Source organism: Dermacentor silvarum, chromosome 6 (genome assembly GCF_013339745.2).
Source record: "Dermacentor silvarum isolate Dsil-2018 chromosome 6, BIME_Dsil_1.4, whole genome shotgun sequence".
Classification (NCBI taxonomy): domain Eukaryota; kingdom Metazoa; phylum Arthropoda; class Arachnida; order Ixodida; family Ixodidae; genus Dermacentor; species Dermacentor silvarum.
In genome coordinates this window covers 173,016,286-173,032,294 of record NC_051159.1, presented here as the reverse complement: position 1 = coordinate 173,032,294, position 16,009 = coordinate 173,016,286, and the positions used below count along the sequence as shown (strand labels likewise).

The 16,009-nt window shown below is 49.3% G+C and overlaps 1 protein-coding gene across 1 annotated transcript; it reads right to left on the bottom strand.

Moving 5' to 3' along the window:
* Positions 1-12,606: 12,606 nt before the first annotated feature.
* Positions 12,607-15,234, bottom strand: LOC119456416 (syntaxin-5). Its single transcript, XM_037718150.2, has 2 exons — positions 15,008-15,234; positions 12,607-12,878 (listed from the first exon to the last, which is right to left on the bottom strand). The coding sequence occupies exons 1-2, from the start codon at positions 15,097-15,099 to the stop codon at positions 12,719-12,721; spliced, it is 252 nt and encodes an 83-aa protein (XP_037574078.1). The 5' UTR covers positions 15,100-15,234; the 3' UTR covers positions 12,607-12,718.
* Positions 15,235-16,009: the final 775 nt, after the last annotated feature.

The following is a 16,009-nucleotide window of genomic DNA, read 5'->3' as shown; positions in this document are numbered from 1 at the left end:
CCAACCCTATCGGCCTCTAGCATGTCCGCGTCCGCTTTACGGCAGAGAGCCAGAACGTCTTGAATATACGCGACGTATGATTCGGTTGGTGTCTGGACACGAGACGCTAGCTCTTGCTTGTCCTCCATTTGACGTCCCACAGGCCTTCCGAAAAGATCGTGTAGCTTTTCCTTGCAGGAGTCCCAGCTTGTAATTTCGGTTTCATGCGTCTCGAACCATACCTTCGCGGTTCCTCCCAAGTAAAAGATCAGGTTGGCCAGCAAATGTGTGGCATTCCACTTGTGCTTACCGACGCGCTCATACGACGTCAGCCAGTCTTCGACGTCGACCTTGCCAGTGCCAATGAAGATTCCCGGGTGACGTAGCTGGGTTAGTACCACTTCCGCCGGTGTCTGAGCAGCGGAGGCAGCGTCAGCATCGGAGGCAGCGTCAGTAGCCATAACAGCGGAACCGATGTGACGCCCGCTGCGAAGATCCAGGGCCGGCTTGTGGCGAGATTACCCCGCGCTTCCACCAAAATGTTACGGAGAGAAAATATATGTATTTACAATATATACAGAGGGTTGTAGCTCTGTGGCCAGGGTGACACCATCTACCGAGCTCTGAGACACTTCAGCCTCTTCTTCCCCAACCAACGTCATTTTGTCCACAGCGGTACAAACTCGTACGTGACAATATAGCTCGGTATTGTCGCCAAAGCCATCAATCACGAAGGACACTGTGATGAGCAGGTTCTTTTTCGTGTTAATGTTTTCTGGCGGTTCTCTGAGGCGGAGCCTCCCAGAACCTAATCGAGGACAAAGCCGTTTGTTGTGAAAAATACCCACAAACTTTTAATGAAACTAGAAACGAAAATTAACCCATAAAAACAAACACACAAAGATAACATGAAAACACGTAGCTGGAACGCTAATGATATGAGGCAAGTTCGGGCAGGCTGCGGGTGTGAGTATGCACTAGAGTCTCGACGCGGCGAAGCGGAGACGAGACGACGAGAGAAGCGTTGTTGGTCTCACCAAAGGTCGCTGTATCGGACCGGCTACCAGAGCGTGGCAGCTCTGGCTCAGAGGAAGAAGACAGGCAGCTCGGCAGCACGGACCGACGGTGGTGACGTTCTGGTCGGGCAGCTGATCGTGGCACTCGGGCTCGTAGCCCGTCAGCTCACGTTCTGCCCACGGACGCAGACGCTCACCGGCCTCGGGCAGCAGCAGTTGACTATCGGGCAGGGTGGCGATGCCCGGGAAGGCAGGCGGCTTGGCAGCAGGGGTTGAGGGCGGCGGCGTTCTGGCCGGGCAGCTGGTCGTGGAGCTCGGGCCCGTAGCCCGGCAGCTCTCGTTCTGCCCACGGGCGCAGACGCTTGCCGGCCTCGGGCAGCAGTTCTCGAACGGATGGAGTGGCGGCGCCCAGGAATGGGTTGACAGGAGGCCCCGGCCGGGTGAAGTCCTGGTGGCTCGGGTCCGGAACCCGACGGCCGTCTTCAACTCCCGATCCGGTGGCCGACCTTCTCCTGGTGCCGCTTCTGGAACTCCTCCCCCTACTGCCAGCGCGGCTCCTTTTTCTGCTGCTCTGGTCGATTCGTCGACTTCTCATTGGCTGCTCGAGGCTCCGTGTTCCTCTGTGATTGGATTGGCTCTTTTTCTTTTGATTTCTTTTCTTGCGCCGCGTGTTCACGCGCCGGACGGTCTTCGGCGTCGTCGTTTTCGGCGCGGCACGGTAGAGCGGCACGCGCTCTCCTTGTCGTCTGCTTCTTGTTTGAAATGCAACGCACCTTGTCGCACACCACAAATATCACCGTCGCGCACCACACATCACAAAAGCCCCTTTTTGGGACAAGTTTTTCCACAGGAAAAACTGCCGGTCAGTGCGCGACACATTTCACACTTCAATCACTGTCTCCATCACCTATCCTTGGTCCAAACACACAGCACAGTGAGTTGATATCATTATACTGATAGTCAGAAATAAAGTCCAGTGAGAACCCCAATCAGAATAATCATGAGCTGGCAAATTCAAGCAAGTGTAAAATAAGCACAGAAGAGAACATGTCAACCAAATGTACAGAACACTTGATGGCATTCAATGCACAACACTCAAGTTTTGATGAACCGTGCTTAAGCAAAAGTACAATACACTTAAAAAAGTTCTATTCAGTCCAGGGTCAGTTATCCAAAAAAATCCAACCGGGGATCTACAGCATCCTCAGGTTACTCTAACCCACATTAGGCGAATCGCTCGTCTCTTGTGCGTTCGAGACGACACTAGCGGTGCCAATGCTATGCGATTTCGAAGCAGCGAACATCTGCTCTTTCCGAAGACCTGACTCAGACGCTTAGCTGAATCGCCGACCTCTATGTGGTCGTGCAAGCATTTCGCACGCGTCTCAGTGGAAATTATCTCCTCTAACGCAAGAGAGGACTGCTCCACTGCCTTAGTCATGGGGAAATGTAAAGTCGATGCCTCCCCTTTACATTCTCCAGGACATGTATCTGGGAACTCTGAAGGGTTCTCTTTAACAATGTTACCGGCCTCCTCAGCTAGCAGGCCCTTGTACCGACCTTGCGTGCATGCGTTGTCACTGAGTATTAACGTGCTATGGGTCTTACATTTATAGTAACTGGCATTTTTCTTTGACTCTGTACAAGTCGCCTGGCTGAGTACTTCAGTACACCTCAGGTTCATTCCATATTCACCTATCGGGGTTTCAGGGACGCAGGCAGACAAGCTCACCTCTTGAGGTGATTCATCTCGGTGGTCTTCGCACCTGACGAGGCCACTTGTCACCATTGCAAGGGGCACACCGGAAGAGTGGGGGAGCGTTTCCTCGCTCGCCTCGCATTCTTCGAGGTCATGGGCAATGCGAACCTTTGCCCGGTCCGTCGGGCTTTCTAGAGGTCTATATGCCTCTTCAATTGATGTGCTTTTTGTTGCACTGGTTCGCATGCGTGCCTCCTTGGTGATCTTGTCCTCTTCGAGGTCACCGGCAATGCGCACCGCTGCCCAGTCCATCGGGCTTTCTTTAGGCCTGGGTGCCTTTTTATCCAATGTGCTTTTCATAGCACAGGTGCGCATGGGTGCCTCAATTTCATTAGATGCTGCCTGCTGTCTGCTCCCTGAGCTATCCTCAGCCTCCTTGAGGTTAATTTCAGGATCTAGACTGCTTATGTTCCTGTTCATTTCTCTGCTGCCCTCTTGTTTAGTGCCTTTTTCGAACGGAAGGCCGCGACGGCGTTCGGGGCAATCGCTAGACAGATTTTTCGAACTGCTGAGTCTGGAGATCGCGTCAAACGCTTGCTCAAAAGAGCTTGCATACGACTCCAGCTCGCAAATCTCTCTCAGTGAGCGTGCCCTTTCAGCCTCTGCGACCCTCAGACGCAACTGCAAAACACGTGCCTCGCGCTCAATCTGTTCTCTTTTCGCTTCTCGCTCCGCAGCGCGTTCTTCTCGCGCTCGCGCCTGCCGCTCCGCGAACCACGCTTTTAGCTCTGCTCCCTCAAGCCCCATGCGTTCCGCTAAAGCTAACAGCTCTCGCGTGCTAGCCATGGTTTCAAGCTGTTATAATCGACAAGAAAATCCAAACAAACGGCTTTGTCCTGTCGCGCGGACGCCAATTTGTGATGCAGCGTGACTGCAGACGGTTCTTCAATTGGGGAACAACCCCATTAAGGGCAAAAGCCCAATCGGGGACAAAGCCGTTTGTTGTGAAAAATACACACAAACTTTTAATGAAACTAGAAACGGAAATTAACCCATAAAAACAAACACACAAAGATAACATGAAAACACGTAGCTGGAACGCTAATGATATGAGGCAAGTTCGGGCAGGCTGCGGGTGTGAGTATGCACTAGAGTCTCGACGCGGCGAAGCGGAGACGAGATGACGAGAGAAGCGTTGTTGGTCTCACCAAAGGTCGCTGTATCGGACCGGCTACCAGAGCGTGGCAGCTCTGGCTCAGAGGAAGAAGACAGGCAGCTCGGCAGCACGGACCGACGGTGGTGACGTTCTGGTCGGGCAGCTGATCGTGGCACTCGGGCTCGTAGCCCGTCAGCTCACGTTCTGCCCACGGACGCAGACGCTCACCGGCCTCGGGCAGCAGCAGTTGACTATCGGGCAGGGTGGCGATGCCCGGGAAGGCAGGCGGCTTGGCAGCAGGGGTTGAGGGCGGCGGCGTTCTGGCCGGGCAGCTGGTCGTGGAGCTCGGGCCCGTAGCCCGGCAGCTCTCGTTCTGCCCACGGGCGCAGACGCTTGCCGGCCTCGGGCAGCAGTTCTCGAACGGATGGAGTGGCGGCGCCCAGGAATGGGTTGGCAGGAGGCCCCGGCCGGGTGAAGTCCTGGTGGCTCGGGTCCGGAACCCGACGGCCGTCTTCAACTCCCGATCCGGTGGCCGACCTTCTCCTGGTGCCGCTTCTGGAACTCCTCCCCCCTACTGCCAGCGCGGCTCCTTTTTCTGCTGCTCTGGTCGATTCGTCGACTTCTCATTGGCTGCTCGAGGCTCCGTGTTCCTCTGTGATTGGATTGGCTCTTTTTCTTTTGATTTCTTTTCTTGCGCCGCGTGTTCACGCGCCGGACGGTCTTCGGCGTCGTCGTTTTCGGCGCGGCGCGGTAGAGCGGCACGCGCTCTCCTTGTCGTCTGCTTCTTGTTTGAAATGCAACGCACCTTGTCGCACACCACAAATATCACCGTCGCGCACCACACATCACAGACACCACTGATGTTCTCGCCACCCGGAACCCGTACTTCATATGACTTGCGGATGACCGATTTGCTTCCAATGGACCGCATCTTGCACGAGACCAGACGCAGCTTGCCAGCATCTGAGCAGAGTTTGACACCACCACATAACCACCCCCGTCGCTCTCCGTCCCCTTGGTGCTGTTCTTCCTCACCGCCGCCGGGAAACTAGCATCCGTGGCCAATGGAGGTGAGGTCGCCGGAACGTCTTTGCAAGAAATACCTCTGCCTGTTGCGATGCTCAGAAACAAAGTGAATGTGTTGATTGACGGAATACCGACCATGGCGTTAGTTGATACTGGGGTGACTGTGTCTGTGATGAGCCTCACTTTCAAAAACCGTCTAGGCCACAAAGTTACGTTTTCTTCGAACGACGGTAGTGTTACCTTTCGTGGAGTAGGCGGCAAATGGCTTCATCCCCTTGGTGTTTGTGCTGTGAGTGCGTTGTTGGCTGGGAAAGTGTTTGTGTCGGAATTCCTTGTTCTTGCTCGTTGTTCGCACGATGTTATTCTTGGTATAGATTTCCTTGAACAATGCGGCGCTTCCGTGGACTGTGGTTGTGGTGAAATATCGTTGAACAAGTTATTTATATCAGCAAATTCTGACAAAAGCTTGCGTAGCAAAGACAGGGTCACACTCAGTGTTCTTGATGAAGTGATTGCACCACCGTGGCACCTGACGGCCGATCATGCTTCTGCAAGTACTGTTGACGCTGATTGTGTTGACCTTGTAGTTAAGCCTCTCCGAATAAACTGTGCTAAAAATATATACTTGTGCCCTGCTCTTTCGTGTGCACGACGATACGAAAGGAGTCGCCACATTGTGGGTGCTGAACTGTTCATCCACGCCGGTTGTCCTTCCTCACAGTAAGAAAATTGCTCTCTTTGATGAAGCCGCATGCAGCTCAATAACGGCACTAACTGCGGACGTCACTACAGCTTGCTCTTCATGCGATAATCGCCATTCTGAAGAGCTACTGCTTGGTATGATCAGCAAGGCTCTCTGTACATCGAACGGCAAGCCCTGATACAGGTCCTTCCCAGGCATGAGGCTGCATTCGACTTCACACATGGAGAGGCACCCCTTCATTTACCGTCGTCCCGCGCTCATCACAGAATAGATACCGGCTCAGCACATCCCATCCGCCACAAGCCCTACCGCGTGTCATCCTTCGAGCGCAAAGTTATTGCACAGCAAGTCAAGCAGATGATGAACAAAGGTGTCGTTCGAGAGTCGTCTAGTCCATGGGCAGCCCCAGTAATCGTGGTCCGAAAAAAAGATGGCTCCTGGAGATTCTGCGTGGATTACAGATGTCTAAATGCGGTGACGAAGAAGGATGTCAATCCGCTACTGTGAATCGATGATGTCATTGATTGCTTACACGCTGCTTCTTATTTCTCAACACTTGATTTGCGATTGGGGCATTGGCAAATACCTATGGACCCTGACGACAAGGAAAAGACCGCTTTCCTGAGTCCAGATGGGCTATTTGAATTTAATGTTATGCCTCTTGGCCTTTGCAATGCTCCTGCCACCTTCGAAAGATTCATGGACACAGTACTGCGTGGTTTAAAGAGGGAGATATGCATGTGTTACCTTGATGATGTTGTAATGTTTGGCCACACGTTTGAAGAAGTGACGAACACCTCAGCCTTGTTCAAGAAAAAAAAAAAAGCTGGACTAGTTCTAAACTAAAAAAATGTCGGTTTGGTGAACGTCAAACACTGGTCCTGGGACACTTAGTCGACAAGGATGGCGTCAAACCCGATCCTCGTAAGATTGAAGCGGCGAGCTCCTTTAAGCCACCGCAGTCAGCACGAAAACTTTGCTCATTCATTGGCCTATGTTCATACTTTCATCATTTTGTACCCCAGTTTGCCGACATCGTTTACCCGTTGACAAGTATTTTGCGCCAAGATGCGGCCTTCAATTGGACACCAGAGTGTGATGCATCATTCTCTCAACTGAAGTTTATACTAACGTCAGCACCCCTCTTTCGTCACTTTGATTCATCTTGCCCAACTGAAGTTCACACTGATGCTAGTGGAATCGGGAGCGGTGCTTGTACAATGTCACACTGGTGCAGAACATGTCGCATATGCCAGCCATTGCCTGAGCAAGTCTGAACGCAATTATATGGTTAGGAACAGGAATGCCTAGCAGCTGTTTTCGCTGTACAGAAGTTGCGGTGTTATCTTTACGAAAGACCATTCAAGATTATCGCCGACCATCATTATTTATGCTGGCTGGTCGATTTGCATGATCCCTCTGGTCGCCTCGCACGTTGGGCGCTGCACCTTCAGGAATACGACTTTGTGTTATCGTACAAGAGTGGCCGTCGTCATGCTGACGCAGACTGCCTCTCTCGGATTCCTCTAGCGACTACCGACTGCGATGCTGAGAATTTTGACTGTCTCGCTGCTATTACTTGTACGTACCCTGACGCGGCAGACTTTCAGCGAAAACAACGCAATGATCTTACCTTCAATCGTTTTTTGTCGCCGCCCATACTTATCAAGGCAGCGGTCGCTTTACTGTCCGTGATAAGTTGTTCTACAAAACTAATTACTCCCGGCATGGAGCGCGTTTTCTGCTTGTTGTACCCGAGTCTCCGCTCCGACGTTTTACGTGCCATGCATGACGATGCGACATCCGGCCATTTCGGCTTCGTACGAACGCTACACCGCATGCAGGAGCGCTTTTACTGGCCCAAGATGTACGAAACAACCAAGCGCTATGTCACTAGTTGTGAAACGTGCCAGCGTCACAAGCGACCGACCACCACAGCCCCAGGTCCCCTTCAGCCATTGACACCGCCCAGTACGCCGTTCAAGCAAGTAGGCATTGACCTTTTGGGTCCATCCCCGTTATCTAACAATAGGAACCGTGGACCATCTTACACGGTATGCAGAAACTGCAGCCATACCCTCTTCCAGCGCTGCTTGCGTGGCGGTTCCTGCTGCGTTCCATGGTCCTTCATCATGGCCCACCACGTGTCAGCATCAGTGACCGTGGTCGCCAGTTCACTGCTGATGCCGTTGTGTGCATTTTCACAGTTCCGTCATTCCACGCCGTATGATCCACAGACCGATGGCCTCGTTGAAAGGACAAACAGAATGCTGACCAACATGCTTGCCATGTATGTCTCCTCCAATCATAAGAACTGGGACGACGTGCTGTCCTTCATCATACACTTACGCATACAACCCGGTGAAACACGATATCACGAACTATAGCCCATTTTATCGCCTGTATAAACGGCTACCGTGAAGTCCTCTGGACACTTTCTTACCCTTCGTTCTGCACAATGAAGATTCTGTATCGAAGACCTCGTGTCTCGCCGAAGAAGCCCGTCGAATAGCTCGTCTTCGTACTCTGGCCTCGCAAAGTCGTTCGAAGGAGCGATACGACGACGGTCACGTACGAGTATCGTTCGAAAAAGGTGACTTGGTCCTCCTTTGGACACCGCAACGCAAGCGTGGATTGTGCCAAATGTTCTGGTCACAATATTCAGGCCAATTTGTAGTTGTGGACCGCCTGAGCGAACTCACGTAATATAGCTCGCCTTCTGGGCAGTGGTCGGCGATCAAACAAAATGGAACTGACTCGTATTGCTCGCCTGAAGCCATCCTGACTCCCCACCTGACTCGCCCCACGAGCATTGTCTGCTTGCAGGGAAATGTAACGGAGATACGAAAGGCAGGTACGAAAGAAAGAAGAAGAGAAGGAAGAGCTTTCGAGGCCGGAATGCGCTACCATCATCGTCCATCTCCTGTAAATAAAACCATTTCCTCACAACTTTTCGTAACAATATTTATGCCTTTGCAAAAGCATGCATTTAACACATAACACTGAAACTTTCCAGCTTAGTAGCTTTCGGTGTGTTTTAATTTTGAAGCCAGTCACATTCAATTTATGCACATTTCCTAGAAATCCTGAATCGCACCACGGGTTCCAAGAAAAGCTTACCAGTACCAGCGATCTGCATTAGTGCATATTAGTTAACCCTTTTTTTTTTGCATGGCAGATTGCATATTTTGACAGGCAAGCAAAATAAGCCTTCATAAGGAAGTTCTACACATAGTCAAACGAACAGCTTGCCAAGACTTCCCCAAGACCAATACAGAGAGAGCATTAGCTTGGCTTCAGGAATGCTTGTGGAGTTCTAAGGCTATTGCTCGGCTTGTACAAGCCGGATTGTAGACAATCTCTTGGCTTGAAAAAGTCCAAATGTAGTAGTCTTCTATATGGGTTTGTGCTACCTATACGGGTCCCAAATCGTTGTATGTGGCACGCCGGACTCTGACGTGTCGTACGACGGATCGCACCATGTGTCTCGTGCTAAATTGTTGCAGATAGCCAGTTACAGTTTTTCTCTCTCTAGAGTCTGCGAGGTGCCTTTGCGCTGGTACTGGCGGCAAGGTTGTCGTGAGAAGAGGCTGACGGTTATCACGGTCGCTTTTTCCGTCAGGCCCTAAGCTACCGTGATAACACGCAATGTTTACCACCAGTGTTCTCTCGTCATGGCTTTGCCGTCAGCTCCTCAGTCACCAAACCCACCGCCCCTGCCGATGTGCTTCCACGGCATGTTCACCGCTACATGGATGTGTAGATTACAGAAGTTAGCTGCAGAATTTTGTTTATGTGATCTTGGCATTTCTCCCGTGGCATCATTAGTAAGTATTTCCAACACAGCGGCGGGCATTGATATCAAGTGTGCTTGATATCAATGTGTGCTCGCACATGTGCGAGAGTAAAGGATTTTAGTGTCTCCAGAAAACTACAGCAAGGCCGTTTGATCGTGGGACTGCACACTAGCAAAGTTCAGGGTGCGTTCATTACGCGAGTAAATATGGTACATGTAATGAATTACTTGTAATCAATTACGCTTTCGGTGATTTTGTAATTTTACAATTACTTTGTTTACTCGGTAACACTTTCTGTAATTACTTTTTTTTTTCAGTAACCAAGTATATGGAACCAGTTACGTTTTTGACGAAAAAGGACCAAAAATTAACTTGGAACAATACCGCCCAACTTCTCTCCTATGTGGCGCTTCGAAAATTATGGAACACATCGTATACAGCAACCTAATGAGGCACCTGAATTCGCAAAACTTTTTTTATGCAGAACAGCATGGTTTTCGCGCCGGATTTTCTTGTGACACACAGTTAACGGAATTTTCTTTTGACATAACTGCATTAGATCAAGGTACTAGCGTTGACTGCTTGTTTTTAGATTTCAAAAAAGCATTTGATCGGGTACGACATGATTGTATAATACACAAACTTCAGCATTTAAAAATTCCCGCTGACCTAATGAACTGGTTAAAAAACTACTTCGTAAATCGCAGACAGATAAGAGTGGTAAACGGATGTTGCTCATCAGCTGTTCCAGTCACGTCCGGAGTACCGCAGGGGTCTGTTCTGGGCCCGTTATTATTTATTTTTATTAACCATATTGCTAAGAACATCCAGTCGAACCTACGATTGTACGCAGATGACTGCGTTGTTTACAGCTTGATAAACAATCCAGGTGACATAAAAATTCTTCAACAGGACCTTAATAAAATTTCGAACTGGTATATGCTACTTGGTGCATCACACTAAATGAATCAAAATGCAACTACGTGTTCTTTTCTAGGAAAGAAACTGACGTTTCCCATTCTTACAGAGTGAATAATTCAACCATTTCGAGCGTAACAGGGGCTAAGTACGGCGGCGTTCACTTCTCAAGTGATCTTACTTGGCAGGATCATATTGCCGAGATTGCCGCGAAAGGGAATAACACACGAATGTTCTTGGCTCGAAATTTTCACCCCTGTCCTCGGGCAACTAAGAAGTTATTATACACGACATACGTAACGCCTGTTCTTGAGTATGCGTGCACGATATGGGACCCTTATCAGGACAACCTTAAATACATCCTAGAGCGCGTACAAAACCGAGCGGCACGCTTTATGACTGGGAACTATCGCAGATCTAGTAGCGTCACAGAAATGAAAATTGAAGCTGACAAGCCCATATTGAGGTCCAAAGGCAGAAAACATTTATTTCTTGCAAAACATAGTTACAGTCGAATCGCGTTAATTCTTGCAAAACATAGTTACAGTCGAATCGCGTTAATTCGAACTGACGCTGTGGTCCCGTCATAGCTATGTGTATTCCAATGGGGGAGAACGCTCGGTAATTAGAACGCGAAAGCATTTGCGACGGTTAATTCGAACATAACCGTGCACCGACAATGCTCTCAGCAGCACGCCAAATCACGTGGAGGCGCCTCCAACTGGCAATGCTCCGACACCGCAATAAAGCAAAAGCTTAGGAGAGACCCCTCACTGCCGCGCGGAGAAATAAAAAAGAAAGAAAAAAATTACCGCGGCGAAAATTTCCTCTCTCAAATGGTAAGGTCGCCGTTTCAGCGTCGCGCCGGAACACGCGGGTACGCACCGACGTCTCAGCCAACGCAGCGGCTGCTGTGCAAAGGGAAGCAACAAGGAGGTGCAGTCCAGCCAACAAAACTGCCCACGCCGGCCAACGCTCACTTCAACGGCAGAAAACGAAATTTAGGGGAGCGGGTTAAGCTGGCGCCGAGTCGGCGGGCGCGCACGAAGAGTTGAAGGTGAGGGAGCTACGAGGGAGTCGAAAGGGAGGGCGAGGGGAGCCACCGAAGCGACGGGGTTGCCGAGGCCAAATGCGCTTCCCTGCCGCCCCCCTCCCTCACCTTCGACACGGTCTCCGCGCGCGCATCGCCAGGCCGGCGCGGCCCGCTTCCTGAAGTTTCGTTCACTGCTGTTATCGGGATGCGAGAGACAGAGAGAGATTGTGGTTGTGAAGAGGAAGAGGCGCTATCGGAATGCGAGCATTGCCTGGCGTGAGCATTTCCGTGGCCCTTGCTCGCTATGTGCTTGCGCGCCATGATATTTCACAACTCGCACCGTTCGTACGTAGCGCTATGGTGCACAAATACGTCAAAAATAAGTCCTTTTAATTTTCGGGCCCCTTCAAGTTCAAATTATCGAGATTTGACTGTGTTTTCTGCTGGTGCGTCACACCCTTGGACAGGAACTCCTTTTGCACACATTGCAGTTTGTGAGCAAGGGGTTTGTACGTTACAACACAGCCCTTGGCTCGAGCGTGCACATTGAGCGAGTTACTGATAGATTGTGTTTACAAGAAAGCGAAGGAACATCCCCGAATAAAATTTTGAAAAGGAATACTTAGTGAAGATAACCTGTCAAGGGGTGCAGAGGACGCATTGAAAGAGCCAGACCAGCTCGTTCTATTTACTGTATTTGTGCAAGGTTAATAAAAGTAGGGAGGAAAGTAACGTTAAAATAATAGATGACTTTTTAGTAAGTTCTGGATTACTTTCGTGGGACAATAATTAGCAACGGTAATCAATTAGATTTTTCAATGAAGTAATTGTACCTGGTTACTTTTTTTTATGTAACGTGTACAAGTCTGGCTCTAAGTTGCATAAAGCTGCCAGTAGTCGTGTGCAGCACACCATGTCTTGGAAGTCGAAACGGTACGATTCAGAGTAGGCATACGTGTTTTTCACAGCACGGGGCAGCTTAGGAATGATGTGACCTCACCGAGCCATCACAGTGAGCCTTTTTGTTGGGACACGCTCGCAGTAATGCACCTGCTTTTCACTTGGCGTCCGCACAAAATATGCTCAAACATCACTGCCAAAGACTCGTGGCGAATCTGAATGAGCAATTGTAGCTTCACTAAAAGTGAGGGAAGAAATAGATTTCTGAGAGCGTGGCAAGGGCTCACCACTACCGCATCACTGAGAGGAAGCAAGATGCGACAAATTCCTCCTCGCCAATAAAAAAGTCGGTACACAAGAACTGATCAAGCTAACCACAGGACTTACAAATAAAAGTTTATTGTCTATTTTTATACATGTTATTATTCTCTGTATTTGTGATGTTCCTGGAAAGTTGAGGCTGCTTGACTGAGCACTTCCTGCATCTTGTTTCACGCAACAAAGATAACAAAGATGATGAAGAACACAATGAGCACGGCAAACACCTTGATCATGAGCCACCGGTTAGAGGTCACCGACTGGAAGTAGCGCAGGATCTCCGAGTGTGCAGCCTCCACATTTAGCGATGTGTCCTCCACATTGGCATCGATCCTGAAACATTACCAGGCCTCAGTGTGTCAACTACTGAACACACAAAGCTGCTAAGAATGGAACCAACATGGTGCATCATCAATTTGTCAAAGCAGAAACAACAAAGCTTTTTGTAGGTGCTCTATAATATATTGGGTAGTATTTCTTTAAAACAGTTTTGTTTTGGAGCATGTTGTATTTTGTTACAAAGGCTAGCAGCTGCACAGTGCATGTTTTAGGAGGTTTTATAGCTCATGCTGACTACTTTTCTACATTAGAGTGCATTTAAACTAATTTGGGGTGTTTGTTCGGCTTGTGCGAATATTGATTTTTTGGTTCAAAGTGAACTCAAAGTGAATATTAATTATTTTCAAATAATTTTGAAGCAAATAGTTTGAATAGTCGTGGGATTTGCATAAAATGAGGACACAAGTGCCAGATGTGAACAAATCTAAAAGAAATTTGTTTACTTGCGAAAAAGGGAACAGGTCTGTTTATTTTCAAAGTGTCGTTATTCAGGTATTTAAAATTTTAGAAAATGCAAGTTCAACATTTCGCAGAACACCAGCAGCATAGAAAACTTGTTTACAGGCTCTTCCTCACGCACACATTCCAGTAAATTTAGCAACGTCATTTAAAATTAGCGTGTTGGAGCAGACTTCCAGGTGTGCTGCAGGGCAGCTCCATTGGCGCAGCATTTTCACTCCTGCACATCATGGAAAGAAACCTGGCTGATTTTTGTCTGCGACTTGCTCGCTTACTGCAATATCCCGAGCAAGCAGCCCCCTCTTGGCGAAAAGATAATCCAAGAAAGGATAGGGGGGGGGGGGGTGCCCTTGCTCGGTCGCGGACAGAAATTCACGGGCTGTCGGCCCCGGAGCCGGCTGCCAGCGAGCTAGGCCTAGTGATCCCAGTGATCGCAAGCACGCCTGGCTAGCTCGTTCGCTTCCGTTGGTTTCGATAAACTCAAACGTATTGCAACTTAAGCGCAACATAAGTGTGTACATGTTGTGCTGACCAACATAGGAGCTTTATTACTAGCTGCATTCGGTCCTTTCGCAAACAGCCACCAGTCTGATTTGATGGCCCAGCAAGCTAGGCCTGCCAGCTCCTAGACATCGGTGGCTGTCAATAGATCCGACACAGCGGACGTGGCCTTCCGGAAAAAAGTCTATGCTGCTTGCATAGTTGTGTTTATATTGGCATCCTGTGTTGAAAACGAAAGGGCTGTGCAAACACGTTTGTTTTCGCTTTTTTTGCAAAGTTACGCAGTATTACGAGCGTCCATACAGGGGCGCCAGTTCTGGGTGGAGCTACGCGCCGTTCGCTCATTCGTACTATGTGTCCCGAATCGCCGCATGCGGCAAGTCGGACTGACACGTCGTACGACTGATCGCACGACACGCAAGATCGCACCATGTGTCTTGCGGTTAGTTGACATGTGACACTACGCACCGTTTGACAAAATCGCCTACTCAGGGGAGATATGCCTATGGCGATGGCTGTGCAGATACCTGGCTATGAACTATCGGGCCTCGGCAGATGGAATTTAGTGAGAACGAAATTTATTGTTTCTGCCGAAACAATAAATTTCGTTCTCACTAAATTGCATCATTTTGTGTAATTTAATACGCAATTTCGTAAAATGTTTACAAAAACAAGCTATAGCCAAGTGTTCCAGTGAAAATGCATGAAGCAGTGAACAGGGTGAAGAAAGGGGAGGGGCGTTTGCACGGGTAGGGGCGCCTGCTCGGGATTTTACGGTATGTCTGTGGGGTGTCTCTATACGTTGGACCATTTGCCAGTCTTGCATTATTTGCGTTACTGCCAGCCTCTGCCTCCCCATTCTTACTTCCTTCAGGATGAAAATTTGAACGTATTCTGTCTTTAACGCTTACGGCTATATTTGCTAAATGTTTGCTTCTGATTTCACCTTTTCTGGCATTATTTCTGAAAACGATAATATGCACCACATGGTGAACTTATTGCTAAGTCTCTGTTCCTTCTGCAATAATGCATCAATCAATACCGGTCTCGTGTTCCATTAGTGCTGGCGGAGACCGACATCACAAAGACAGTTCAGCTCACTGAGCAAACATTTGTGGCACATGCTTGACCCATGGCGAGTGTTGAGTGCGTGTAGCACACACCTTTGCACCATCTCCTCTTGCTCCTTGACCATGTGTGCCAGCTGCTGGAAGATGGAGCCCAGCTCCACAATGGTGCTCTCAATGCTTGCCATGGTGTCAGCCCGGCTTTGGATGTATGCATCCTGTGCAACAGCAATACTCAGTTACAACAACAATATGAGCCAGCCATGGTTCAAAAAGGATGCCCACTGCCAAACAAAAAGTCAACCATGCATACACTCAAGAGAAAGTGGTTAAGGCATCGCAGTTATTGTTCATGACCGTATTTGCCTGCGTATAGACAAACTTTTGCGTCTCAAATTTTCATCAGTGTGTCTTGCACAATGGTGAAACTTATACATAAAACCACGCATCCTGGTTTTTTCACGAGTACAAAAAATTGGACAGTACCCATCCCACGATGGCTGTCGGCAGTAATGCATTTGCCACTGAATTAAAATATCGACACAATGCATTGCCACCATCAAAACGAGTTATGTATGAGGTGTGTAGTACAGCGGGACTCCTCTTTCACGCTTCCCTAAAAACGTTGTGCACCATCGAGCGGTGCCGCCGCGAAGCCGGCAACGTGGCCTCCAAAACGCTGACGCAGCACCATCTAGTGGCACTGCCTGCTGGACGCACACTCTGTGGAACATAGTTTCATCAATGAGTGAATTCATGATCGCTAAAGTGTTGCAGTGAAAGACGTTCATTGAAAAATGGCACAGCCTGCTAAACTTTAGGCAGCTGTCCTTGAAGAACTCATGTGACGGCGGTTCAATCCGCCCAGCATCGGAGGAGTCGTGGCACATTCCCTGTTGCCCAAGTTGGAGGTTCATTGAAGACCAGCACAGACAGAGTGCTCCGAGTCGGCATCAAAGAGCTTCACTGAACCTACCCAGCCTCGCATCGTCTACAGGAGAGTCATTCAGTGTGGAACAAGTTTATACCTTGCTACACAGTAGGTCATCATGATGCGAATCTCTTGGGACAGTGTAAAAGATTCATGTCACCCGAAAA